We start from the raw sequence: 12515 nt of genomic DNA, 5'->3' as shown, positions 1-12515 counted from the left end.
ATACTATAACAGTTGTTTAAAATCTTGAACTTTTAATATTAAAATTATTCTTATCCATAACATTGTACAACTGTCAGCAGCTTTAATAATTATTGTGATATAATCATTAATCGCAATTATTTGGGCATTATAATCGTGACAGCAAATTTCAATATCATCCTATGCCTAGTTCCTTGATGTAAAGCGCTTTGAGTGTCTGGAAGGTGGAAAAGCGCTATATAAAAATGTGACCATTTACCATGTGTGATAGAAAAAATTATTTTCCTATTCGTCTAATCAAAAAAAAAGTATTGCTGCCTAGTCAACTACTAAGATAATTGTTCGCTGCAGCCGTAAATAGGACCACATGGAAACATATTGGTGTTTGCAGAGGACATTGTAGTGCCTAAATTATCACATCCTTTTCGATAAACTAATTGCAATTTCTATTCTAATTGCTTTTTGCTACTAATCCTGTATCCCCTGTGTCCCTTCTTCCAAACAGAACCACAGGAGCAGGAGCTGTGCTGGATGATATTGTGTCCATACTTGCCTCCTCTCTTTGCCTGACGGAGCAGAGCGTATTAAGTCTCTGTGCAGTTGAACAAGCCATGCAGAGCAGTAGCAGATGCTCCCAGTCCCTGTAGCTAAGTCACCGCAGCTTTAAATGCAGATCATGTGGCACAGTTGTATAACAGCAAAGATGGTCCTCGTTTAGTTTTTTTAGTTGTTATTTTAGTCATGTATTTGAATTACTATTTTTATTTTACGTTTTGCACCTGTTCCTTCTGATTTAGGTATTTTTAAAGTGCTACGTCACATTTAAAACTGCACTATGTAAATCAGCTGCTTGTCTCCATGAAGACATTGCAATGGCATTCAAATTGGCTATCTCCATGGGGACGAGCAGATGACTCCCAGTTACAGGTCAGATCTATGGAGAGATAAACCCGTTCAAAGTTAGATAGCATGTTTTCTTTTGCCAGATTGATATGTGAAGCACTCTGTATTGAATTCTACCCATTATCAATCTAGCATGGCTCCTGTCGATAACGTTCGGGAAGAGGCGAGGAGGAGGAGCAGAGTTTTAGCCAATGACAGCAGCCCATTAACATACTTCAATATTAAAGCAATGCTGGATTGTTAAAGGTCCAATCTAACGCACAATTGAATCTTTGTTGCTGTTCCCTCCTCAAAAACAGACCTGGAGTTGTGTTTTGTTTTATTCAGACATGTTTAAGTAATCCTGCATTATTAGGCTGTCTACATCTCCTAAGTGCAAAATGCTCTGTTCCACCTTGTGATGTCATGAAGTGGCGGTTTTGCAAGTTAACGGCTACATTTTACCTTTAGTTCAGTAGAGATTGGCAATTCCAGAGCTGAAATAATCCAAATGATTCTATGGAGTTTTTTAATGGAATTTAAAAAACATATGTAGCAATACAGGAAGTGTGCCCCTGACATCACAAGGTGGAACCGAGTGTTTTCTGTTTGAGAGAAGAACTCAGCTTAAATATGCAGGGTTTGTGGGTTTAACATGTGTGAATGAAACAAAACACAACTCCAAGTTTGTGATGAGGAAACAACATTATAACATAGATCAGAAAACGGCGTAATACGGGCCCTTTAAGTGGTGATGAGTTTGAAAAGTCAAATCGTGCACCATAAGGTTAAATATAAACTTGTATGTTGAAAATTTACGACTATTGGAGTTATTATGGAAGACCTGCACAAGGACCACACTACATCCTCTTTAAAGATGGTCCTTGAAGAGCCTTTAATTCTCTGTCTTGGTAACCTGAATATAATTTTGCTACCCACTATATTTTCCTTTTGATGGACAGTGAGGAGCGAGGACGGGCCGTGGTGGAGTCAGCTGCCTGTGAGGTGAAAGTGCTTACTGCATGTTGTCATATTGCCCTTCAAATAGGGCGACTCAATATCAGGAGTGTTATGTAAGCGCCATGATGCAACTGTGGATTTGTGTAGAGGATTATTGGCAATAATGGCTTTTCCACAATACAATAACACAGAAGTCATGTTTTTCGTTCATGTATTTGAGCAAAATGTGTCTTTGTCCTAGTTCAGAGATATTCTATAAGCAGCTCTTGAGGTCAAAATAAGTCTGGTGTGTACTGTCTGAACTTAATTAAAAAACATTTTATTGTCCCGATAATCAGGAAGTGCACATTAGCATGCTAGTTGTTGTTAGCGTTACCGTCATGGCAAAACTCCACTCCATACTTGCGTTAAGTTTTGAAAAATGCTAAACTCGTCATAGTGAATAACTAGGAAGGTTGAAATGCATAAGGTTAATTGAGGAATAACTTTGGATCACTGTAAACTGCTTAAAATGATCCAGCTCTATTTTTCGCGTCTTTAAAACAGTAAAAATCAGATACAGCACCTTAAATGGGTCGATCTAATGCTGTTGAGAAGTCTGTGAATTAAAATCTAAGGCAAGAAATGTTCATAATATTACTAAAGAAACACACTTCCAAGTATGAATTTTGCTGACCTAGTGTTCTTGGAGTCTCACTGGATACTGCTAAACTGCTACATTAATCACAATTTAATTAAAATTCTGTGCAATTAGCACATTGCAAAGGCAGCTATTATCTTGAATATCTTTGAATTTTGTTTTAGTTTAACTGTTCAAGTTGCACTGTCGCTTTTCTGATGGTGGTGTGTGTGGGTGGGAGGGTGTTATTGCTTTGCTTGCAGTTTCCCTAGATGTTTTAAAGTTAGCTAACTTGCAATCCTTTTTATTATGATGTTTTTATTGCTCAAAATACCTTTCAAAACATGCATTCTTACTGGGAGCAGATTCACCTCTTCACAGATCTGACCTGTAACTTACATGCTGACTTGTCTCTATGGGGTTAGATAAGTTAAATGCCATACTGTGGAACATTTCAGGCAAAGTAATACAGTGCACTTTATGCTAGTGTTAATGATCCTGGAAAGCTGAACTGTGTAAAAGTGTGGTGTTGGAACCTCAGCCTTGAATGAAAAAAAAAACAAAACTGCCAAAAACATTATCAATTATAAATTTTATAACAACACTAGAAGAACAGCTATTTGTGTTCCAAAACAGTCAGAGCTAGATGGGACAGTGGGAGTTATTTTACAATTCAGAAATAAGACCACTGATTGAGCTGTTTTTCCCAGAGGATCACAAGAAAGAAAAAAAGTTTGATTACATTAGGTTACATTGAATTGACAGTGACAGACTGAATGATGTAGTGTTGCACATTCGACTTGTGCACAGCAGGATACAGTGGGCTCTTGTATAAAAACCACATGTCTGGGTTAATCACGGTTGATCCGCTCCATAAATCATATTAAATGCTTATCGTGGCGTAATCCGGTCCCTGCTGTTATTGTTCCTGGTACGCTAGTGGACCTTGAAATATCTGAACGTACAGTAGAGCTGGTACATGCATTCATACTTTACAGCCAGAAGGTCCCAGGTTCCATTCCCCAAACTGTCTCGGACCTTTGTGTGTGGAATTTGTGAATGGGTGGTGCTCGTATTTTCTCTATCAACCTCAAACATGCACGCTAGGCTAATCCTTCAGCGAGCTGCTTCTGACAGAGATCGGAGTTCACTGGTTGAGAACCTGAGTGGTGCTGGTAAGTTAGCATAGATCTCACAATAGTCTGCAACATACTGGATCTATCAAACTACTTTTATGTTTTTTTAAAGGGCCCACATTACACTTTTTTCTGATCAATGTTATAATGTTGTTTCCGCATCAAAAACACAGCCACATGTTAAACACACAAACCTGTATATTTAAACAGAAAAGAGTCTGTTCCACCTTATGATGTCATGTGGCAATACGTGAAGTGCTTCGCTGTAGTTTTAAACTTGATACACTATACCTAGATCATAATCATTATCATAAAAAAACAACTTAAATTCAAAAGATTAAAGGCCCCATATTACCCTATATTCCGATGGATGTTACTGTCCAAGAGATCATCACCAGTCTGAGTTCATTTACATGCTGTCTCGATGTGTTACCCACTAAATTTGCTGTCACTACTCACTTGTGACAGTTACAGATTGAAGTGACATGATAACTATGCAAGTCCTATGTAAAAGACAGGGAGTACTTTGTAGAAATTGGAGAAAGTCTCTCAGATAAAATGTCCCTGACCTGTGGGCTGCCCCAGGGATCAATCCTAGGACCCCTGTTGTTCAATCTCTACATGCTACCAGTTAAGAGGCAGCAATAATGTGTCCTACCACAGCTATGCAGATGACACTCAGATCTATGTCTCACTGGCAGCAGGTGAATATGAATACATCTCTGTGTTAATGCCATATGAACCATCTCCTGGATCAGTCTTCCTGAAGATGTGAGACAGGACTCTACTTTGACAATGTTTAAATCCAGGCTCAAAACGTTTCTGTTTAGCTGTGCATATGACTGAAAGGGTTTTATTCTACACTTTTCTCTTTTAATGTTAATTCTATGATGATTATTTGTGATTATTTATGTATTGATTTGGTTTGATTTGTTGTGTTGTGATTATAATGTATTTCTTCTTCTATAAAGCACTTCAATTACTTTGTGTACGATTTGTGCTCTACAAATAAACTTGCCTCGCCTTGATGACATCACAAGGTGGAACAGAGTGTTTTGAGTTTAGGAGATGTAGCTAGACATGTTAATCCAACATGTGTGAATGGAACAAAGCACAACTTCAGGTCTGTTTTTGAGGAGGTTTACACTCTAACATGGCTTAAAACTCACAAGTTAATTTGACCTTTAACCTTCACCTTTAACATACAGACATGATTATTAATCTCGTAACGAAAGCTTAAACAAAACCCCCCAAAAAAGCTAAGTATTGATTAGCATGTTATGTATAACTCACTGTTATGAAGCCACTTTTTTGTAAAATGTTGTAGAAATCCTGACACCACAGCTGACACTGAAGATTGAGATAGTTCTGAAATTTGAGCAATTAATGCATATTTTCTTACTTTATGTTTGTTCACTTTATCGACTAGATAAAGTGGATGGGAATGTCATATTTATCACGTGTCTGGCAAAAAATAGCAGCTTGGCATGTTTTTATCGCTTTAACAAACATGCATTGTACTGTTGGTCCAGCAATGAGCCACACATTTTAAAGGTTTGTGTCAATATTCAAATTTATTTTCTGGCACTTGCCTATAACATTGCATCCCCAATAATAACACAAGCAGAAATTGTTATAATATATTGTCCTTGTGTCCTTACGTTAGCGTTAACCCTGCTGTGAGCGGGGACATGCTTTTGGCCACAAATTTGGATCAGTGCGTTTGGGACGTGTGCTTCTCTTACATAAGCACTGTGATGTCAGGACCCTGCTTTATACTGAGCCCATGTACCAGTAGTTTTAATCTCGGGAGAACTTCACTCGTAATCTGTCCGTTCTAATCCTGCCCAAGAGTCAAACAGAATCCAGAATTTCTTATGGGTCACATCTGGAAACACATCTGCAGCAGTTTACGGATCAGGAGTTTGTTGATGTTGTGCTGCCTGGATTATTTTGTTTGTAGTTCTTATCCCATATTATATGAAGCAAGTTGTTTTTTTGTTGTTTTTTTTTAGCTTTTACCTTGTTGCCTTCTTGTAAAACCCTTAAAATATTCATATCCATGTAAATATTAACAAAAAAAGATTAGACCACTTGAAGATCAGTAGGAGTTATTGACAGCATTCAGTCTGCATTCATTTACTTTTCACAGATAAATCAAACTATCTGATTTGAATTTTTTTTTACTTTTTCTTCTAAAAAGTGAAACGTTATGTGTTAATATGTATGTGTATAATTATTTGCTTTTTAGTTTAGACAAATATTAGACTTGTTCAGTGTTGTCCCACTTTTGGGACTTGTGTTTGTCAGAAAAATGTGTGTTTTTATTATTATTATTTATTTATTGTGCATTTGGTCAGTAAATGTTTTGTTAGTTAAAGGGGCACTATGTAACTTTTCTGGTGGAGGGTGCGCCACCTGCTTCTCTTCATGGAGATGTTATTGCTTTGCCTAGATGTTCCACAGTATTGTATAACTTGTATCTCTATCAAAACAAACCGATTTACAGGTCAGATCTGTGGAGAGGCGACCCCACTCACAGTAAGAAGATAGAAGTGAATATAGATTTTCAAGGTGCCTTTGTAACAATAGAAACCTGTAATTTAATAAATGTAATTTAGATAAGTTCAGTACCATACTATTGGAAATTCCAGGCAAAGAATAACAAAAGCACATGAAAGACTATTGATCAGAAATGTTACATAGTACCCCTTTAAATAAAATAGTGTAATGTCCAATCATGCTAAACTGAATTATTTTATTTTTTTGTTTTTGTCCAGGATGAGGAACCTGTCCGGAGGCTCTCCCAGACCCCGTCACACCAAGAAGACCCACTTCATCAAAAACATGAGGCAGTACGACACCAGGGGAAGCCGGTCAGTACTGCACATTTACATTCAGTCAATAGAAATACAGAAAGGACGTCTGGTATGAAGGATGCTCTGATTAATTTGACAAACATAGATTCACGTCATTTTCTTTAATTTTTTGTTACTTTTTTACTTGCCTACTTTCTTCTACTTATCCGGGGCTGTGTCACAGAGGGAGCAGTCTAAGCAGGGGCTCCCAGACTTCCCTCATCCCCTTCCTCCAGCTCCAACAAAACTAGTTAATTTTAAACTGTTTGGCAGAGGTCTACACTTATTCCTCACTATAAGAACTCATTCTAATCATCTTAATTATTCAAGCTCGTTTCACAACTTTCACTTGGAAAGCAGGAACGTCCCTCAAATATGCTCTGCATATAATTCAGAGCTAAATTTTATCTAACTCGCCTTACCGATGTTATTTTTTTCCCTTTTCCATCCAAACTGCTTTGTATGTTTTGTCACAAGTAGATTATTTTTTAGTATTTTTTTCTTTGATCAATTACTTCTCCTGTCAATCATATCTACACTTCTTTTTTTAAAGATGGGTGTTACACGTCTATGGGGTATTAACTGTTAACACATGACATATTTAGATCACCATGTTACCTTTTATTGTTTTGAAAATACTATTTTCACAGAAAACAACATGTTTATTAATAAGTTTCAGTTTTGGTCTCTGTGCTAAGCCACTCTGCACATTGCATCAGGTTTTTGAAATTGTAGTGTATTTATACAGTGTATTTTGTATCCTGCTTTTGTATATTTATGGCCTGGGTTATATAGGCGTGTGGGCTGAGCTTTGGATATGTACATGTAAAACCTCTTCAGGCATGTTTTTGATGACAGAACGATGTTATAACATGGTAGAAAGCTCCAAAAAGTGAATTATGCATATTAGCCCCCTATAAGGAAAAGTTTAGTCTTGACTTGCCATGCTATTGATAAATTATAATAATTACTGTTTAAATCTCTAAACAAACTGAATGCAAGACCCTGAAAAAACGTATTATGTCATAATCGTCACATCCTGTTAACAGTCCATAATGCATACAGTTCCATTAAACTCCTACTCCTCTATTGTGTGCTGTGTGAGCTCCTGACAGTCTAAAGTGCTCAGGTGCAGTGTGAATGAAGCCAGCCCAGTCTGTCTCCATTGTGTTCTATTTTTATTCTTCCTTCCTCTCTCTCACACACACACACCGTAAATCAGGCTACGCACTACTCATCTGATAATAATAGACCACGCTATGATTGGTGTAAAAATAGGGAAAAGATGTTTCTTCAGCCAAGTCACGCCTCACAGTCTAGAAAGAGAAACGTCAAGCTCTAAAGAGAAATACCATTAACTTCTCCTATTTGAATTTGGTTGTAGTTTTGTTTTTGATCCCAAATCTTAGTTCTGTATATTGGAGATGTTTGTGCAGCTGGATATATCCCATTAACAAGATTCAGAATACAGTTTCAGTTAAATGTCTCAAATAAATGTGCAGATGCAATAGTAAGCAAGCAAAGTTTATTTATATTTCACCTTTCACCGACAAAGAAGTCACAAAGTGCATTACAATAAGAAGTTAAAAGACACAACACAATTACCACAGATAGGCAACACAACAATATGACAGTCATCAGAATCAGAATCGGGGGGGGGGGGGTCCGAGGTGGGTTTGGAGGTGATGTCCATGGTGGTGAGGGAGGAGGGGGAGGGGTGTGAGACCTCAAACCTCGCATAAAAGCAGTTTATTTTTTCTGCTAGTTGTTTGTTGTCCACGGCGGGAGGGGCTTTGGGCCTGTAGTTGGTGATTTGCCTAAGCCCTCTCCAGACAGAAGCAAAGTCGTTGGTGGAGAAATGCTGCTCCAGGCATGTATTGCACTTTGCTTTAGCCTTTTTCACCTCTTTGCTAAATGCATACTTGCAACGCCTGTAGCCCTCACGATCTTCTGCCCTGAAAGCCATCTCCTTTTCCCTCCTCAAATGTCTCAGTCTGGGTGTGAACCAGGGTTTATCGTTGTCAAGTCACCCTGGTGCATGATGGAATGATGCTGTCCTCACAGAACTGAATGTATGACGTCACAGTGTCTGTGTACTCATCCAAACTGTCTGGACACTACAGACTGGGATGTGTTCAAGGCCACAAACACGTGCAAAGCTCCTCCACAGCCTCACTGCTCCACTTCTTAGAAGTCCTCACAGCAGGTTTGGAGAGTTTCAGCCGTTGTTTGTAAGCAGGGATGAGGTGAACCATGACATGATCAGAGAATCCCAGAGCAGCGCGGGGCACGGCTCTGTAGGCTCCACTGACTGTTGTGTAACAGTGATCCAGCGTCTTCTGCTCTCTCATCGGGCATTTAATAAACTATTTGTACTTGGGCAGTACCTGGCTCAGATTTCCCTTATTGAAATCCTCCAGGATGATCAGTAAAGAGTCCGGGAAAGTTCGCTCCACATTCAGAATCTGCTTCGCGAGCACGCGTTGGGCCTCTTGCATGTCCGCGCACGGAGGGATGTAAACAGCGGCCAGAATGAATGAATGAATGAATGAATGAAGTGAACTCACGTGGAGAGTAGAAAGGCCTACAGTTTATGAACAGATATTCCACGGCAGGAGAGCAGTGTTGGGAGATCACAGTCACATCCGTACACCAGGCGTTGTTGATGTAGAAACAGACACCTCCACCTTTCGTCTTTCCCCCGGAGAGTCCCCGTTGTCTGTCCGCACGGAGGAGCTGGAATCCCTCCAGATGAAGTGTGCAGTCCGGGATACGCTCATTGAGCCATGTCTCCGTGAAGCATAAGACGCAAGAGGAAGAAAAGTCCTTGTTTCTCTTCATCAGCAGTGCCAGTTCGTCCGTCTTGTTGCTGAGTGAGCAAACGTTAGACAGGAAAATCCCAGGTAAGGGCGTGCGAGCGCCGCATCTCCGAAGGTGCACCAAGGCCCTTGCCCGCTTTCCTCATCTTCGGCGTCTCACTCTTTTGGCCAGAGAGTGAACAAAATCTACTGCAGGCACTAAAAAAAACTGGCAGTAGATCAACAGGAATGGTACTTCTGATGGATAAGAGCTCTTCACAGGTGTAAGAGCATGCAGACACAGGACAAGCACACAGAAACAAAAAACACACAGCACACCAAATCACCAGGGCCGACCGTACGTGCGCCATCTTGGATCATAGTGACCCTATTAGGTATCAGGTATCAGATCAAATTTCCTGGAAATTACTTCCACATTACTGGAAATTGTTGACCAAGAATGTCTCAGTGTTGGTCAGATTACTTTGTAAAACTAATCTTATTACTGACTACTGATTAAAAAAGGAAACCCATGGCTCAGACAGCAGAGGCTACGTGCACAGTCCTTCATAAAAGGCCCATCATCAAAATTACTATATGAACTTATTGTTCAACAGCAATATTTTTTGGGGGTCTATATTCATCCTGTGTACATTTTATTTGCACTATTTGGAAATATTTGGTTATTTTTTGGCTGTATGATAATATTTAAGCCGTACAAGGTTGAATTAATAAGTTCTATGACTTATTAAAGATGCAAACTAAGTACTAAAAAGTTTCATTCTGCAGTTTATTGCAGTTCATGATTTTTTTTAACAATATTGTATATTTTGAATAGTTTTGTGGTTTAAATCTGCTCTCGGGTTTTTATGTCAGTAGCATAAATTTGTTTCAGTATTATTTTTTTATCATTTATATTTACTTCAGAAAAATATCCAACTTCAAAATATGTTATTATGACATGGTCTACTCTGTAAACCAAGTTGTATTTATTTTGGTTCACAGGTGATATGTGTTCATATCACCTGTGATATGTGACACTCAATTTTAAATTAAGTGTAGATTACTGTGTTACTAAAGTCATCTGATCATAGTTATTGTGGTTACATGACATCAGTTCAACCTGGTTTGGCTGATAATTTAACAGTGACACTATTTACAGGCAGATGTAAAATATTATAATGTTTGAACTTTCAGTCATAAAAATTTGTAGTTTCTTTCAGTATAAATAAAATATTGTAAAATGTGATCATTTCCTTGTAATGTCCTCAAAAAACAAAACAAAAACAAAATAAAAACTAAATTGATGATGAATCTGTCTTGCTCAGATGAAGCCAAACCACCGTGATACAGGGGACATGTGGTTTAATCCCGCACTTAACATTTCACACCGTGTAAACAAGACGAGCAAGTCCTGATGCATTAGTTTTAAACAAACATGACCTGGACAACAAGTATAGGCTGTAAGGCTCCAGCAAAGTTCAAACTTTTAGAGATCCATGTTGTTGTTGTCTCTCCCTCTTAATCCTGTCCAGGGTTGTTGTTTTCTCTATTCTTTTACCAGAAATCCTCCACAAAATAGAAAAAATACACGATATTGCTGCTGTCATTGCCACTGCTCAGCGCTCACAGGTTAGTACGCCGCATTCAGGTTTAGCTTACCAACAGTTTTATCTCAGAAATGATTCAATACAGTAGAAATAGAAGTGTATTTAAATACAAAATGTGAACTTTTAGGATTAGTTAAGAGATCTAGTTTTGCTCAGGGCAGATGCTATAGCCAGCGGGCCTTCTTGCAGCTCCCCGACCCTCTGCGTAAAGGTCCTCCCCCCTGAAGTACCATAATTTCAAACAAAATACCCCGTTTTGTTTTGCATTAAAACTACTAACGCTGTAGTTTATATCTGTACAAACATGAGGTTCAGTCCATATTTCAGTTTGTCAGTTTGTCAGGTCTTCAGGATACATTTAATACGCGAACTTAAACGTAAGTCATGAATCTAATCACAATCGCAATGCTTGGCCGAAAACCTCTTCCGGCTCCATCGACTCTGGCTCCAATTCACTTTACATTGAAAAATTGTCACCCCTTCCCCTGTAACTGCTGCTGTCAAGTTCGTCATGATCTTGGTATATTTACTTTGCTATTTTGTCCGTAAATCAAGATATGAACATTATTAACAGACAAATCAGGTGCCTTCGTTCCCAGAGGTCACTCCTGCTAGCGTTAGCAAGAGGTTTGATTGACAGCGTTGCTAAGCGCTCCTTGCTAAACTAGTGGTGCAGCTGGGAAGGGGTGTTATCTTCAATAGCCTGGCTCCTGATTGGCTCTTTGGTTGCTCTGATACTGGTCAGAACTGCAAATATGGAACTTTGCTCCAAATTCACCCCTATAACTGATGGGTCTCAATGAGCTTCATTTGGCTGGAGCCGAATGTGACGTCACCATCACTTAGTCCTTTTCTTTATACAGTCTATTATTCTAACCATCAATTATCCAAACCATCAAAAGCATCCGGGATCTTCTTGCCACGTACTCTCACTATCAGTCAACACAAATCGTTTCCGATACAATATTTTTAGCTGAGAATATATGTTTCCTCTAACCTCAGATACTTTTCTTGTATATATTTGTATGTATAGTCCCATATTGCCTTCTATGACTTATGTTGTGTAATTGTGGTGATACAGTGTCAGCAGTTTCCACTCTGCTCTCTGGTGACTTCCCGCTCCTCAGCTTTCCCACGACGCATTCTAGTGCCGTGGGACGACCCCCCCCCCAGTGTCCACACAAACAACAACATTTACTGATAATGGAGAGATAATCTGCCTCAGGGAACAGAGAAAAGCAGGCCAGTGGAAAACAAAATGTTTAAAAGCAAAACGGTGACCTCAAAAACTTAATGAGAAAAATAAAAACTACACACGTACTAAAATGTATCATTTGTCTAATCAAGTTTTGTTCAAATGAATGCATTTAAGATTTTTTTTAATTTATTTTTTTTAATGTTTTTTATGGTTGTTTTTTATTTAGACAAAAAATTACAAAAACACCAAAAAATCTATCAAACTTGTATAAAATAACACAGATATTCAACTTCTGATAACTAGTCCTAGTTATTTCCCCTGTGGGGAAAGGTAAATTGTTACAGGTCAGATCAGTGGAGAGGCAAGCCCGCTCGTAGTAAGATTGCATGTTTTTCAAAGTATTTTTAGCAAAAGAAATGCTAGACAGACACATTAAATGCTATACTGTGGAACATTTCCGGCAATCAATAACATT

At 38.6% G+C, this 12515-nt stretch overlaps 1 protein-coding gene across 1 annotated transcript in view; it reads left to right on the top strand.

Annotated features, from left to right (window-relative positions):
• cables2b (Cdk5 and Abl enzyme substrate 2b) overlaps positions 1 to 12515 on the top strand; it is a 44422-nt gene that overhangs the window by 20381 nt on the left and 11526 nt on the right. Inside the window, exon 2 of the mRNA XM_033969577.2 lies at positions 6357 to 6452. Within this exon, the coding sequence (XP_033825468.1) occupies positions 6357 to 6452 (96 nt within the window). The remainder of the gene's footprint in view (positions 1 to 6356; positions 6453 to 12515) is intronic.

This window comes from Periophthalmus magnuspinnatus, chromosome 7 (genome assembly GCF_009829125.3).
Source record: "Periophthalmus magnuspinnatus isolate fPerMag1 chromosome 7, fPerMag1.2.pri, whole genome shotgun sequence".
NCBI classification, from domain to species: Eukaryota; Metazoa; Chordata; class Actinopteri; order Gobiiformes; family Gobiidae; genus Periophthalmus; species Periophthalmus magnuspinnatus.
This window is presented reverse-complemented; position numbering and strand designations above follow the sequence as displayed.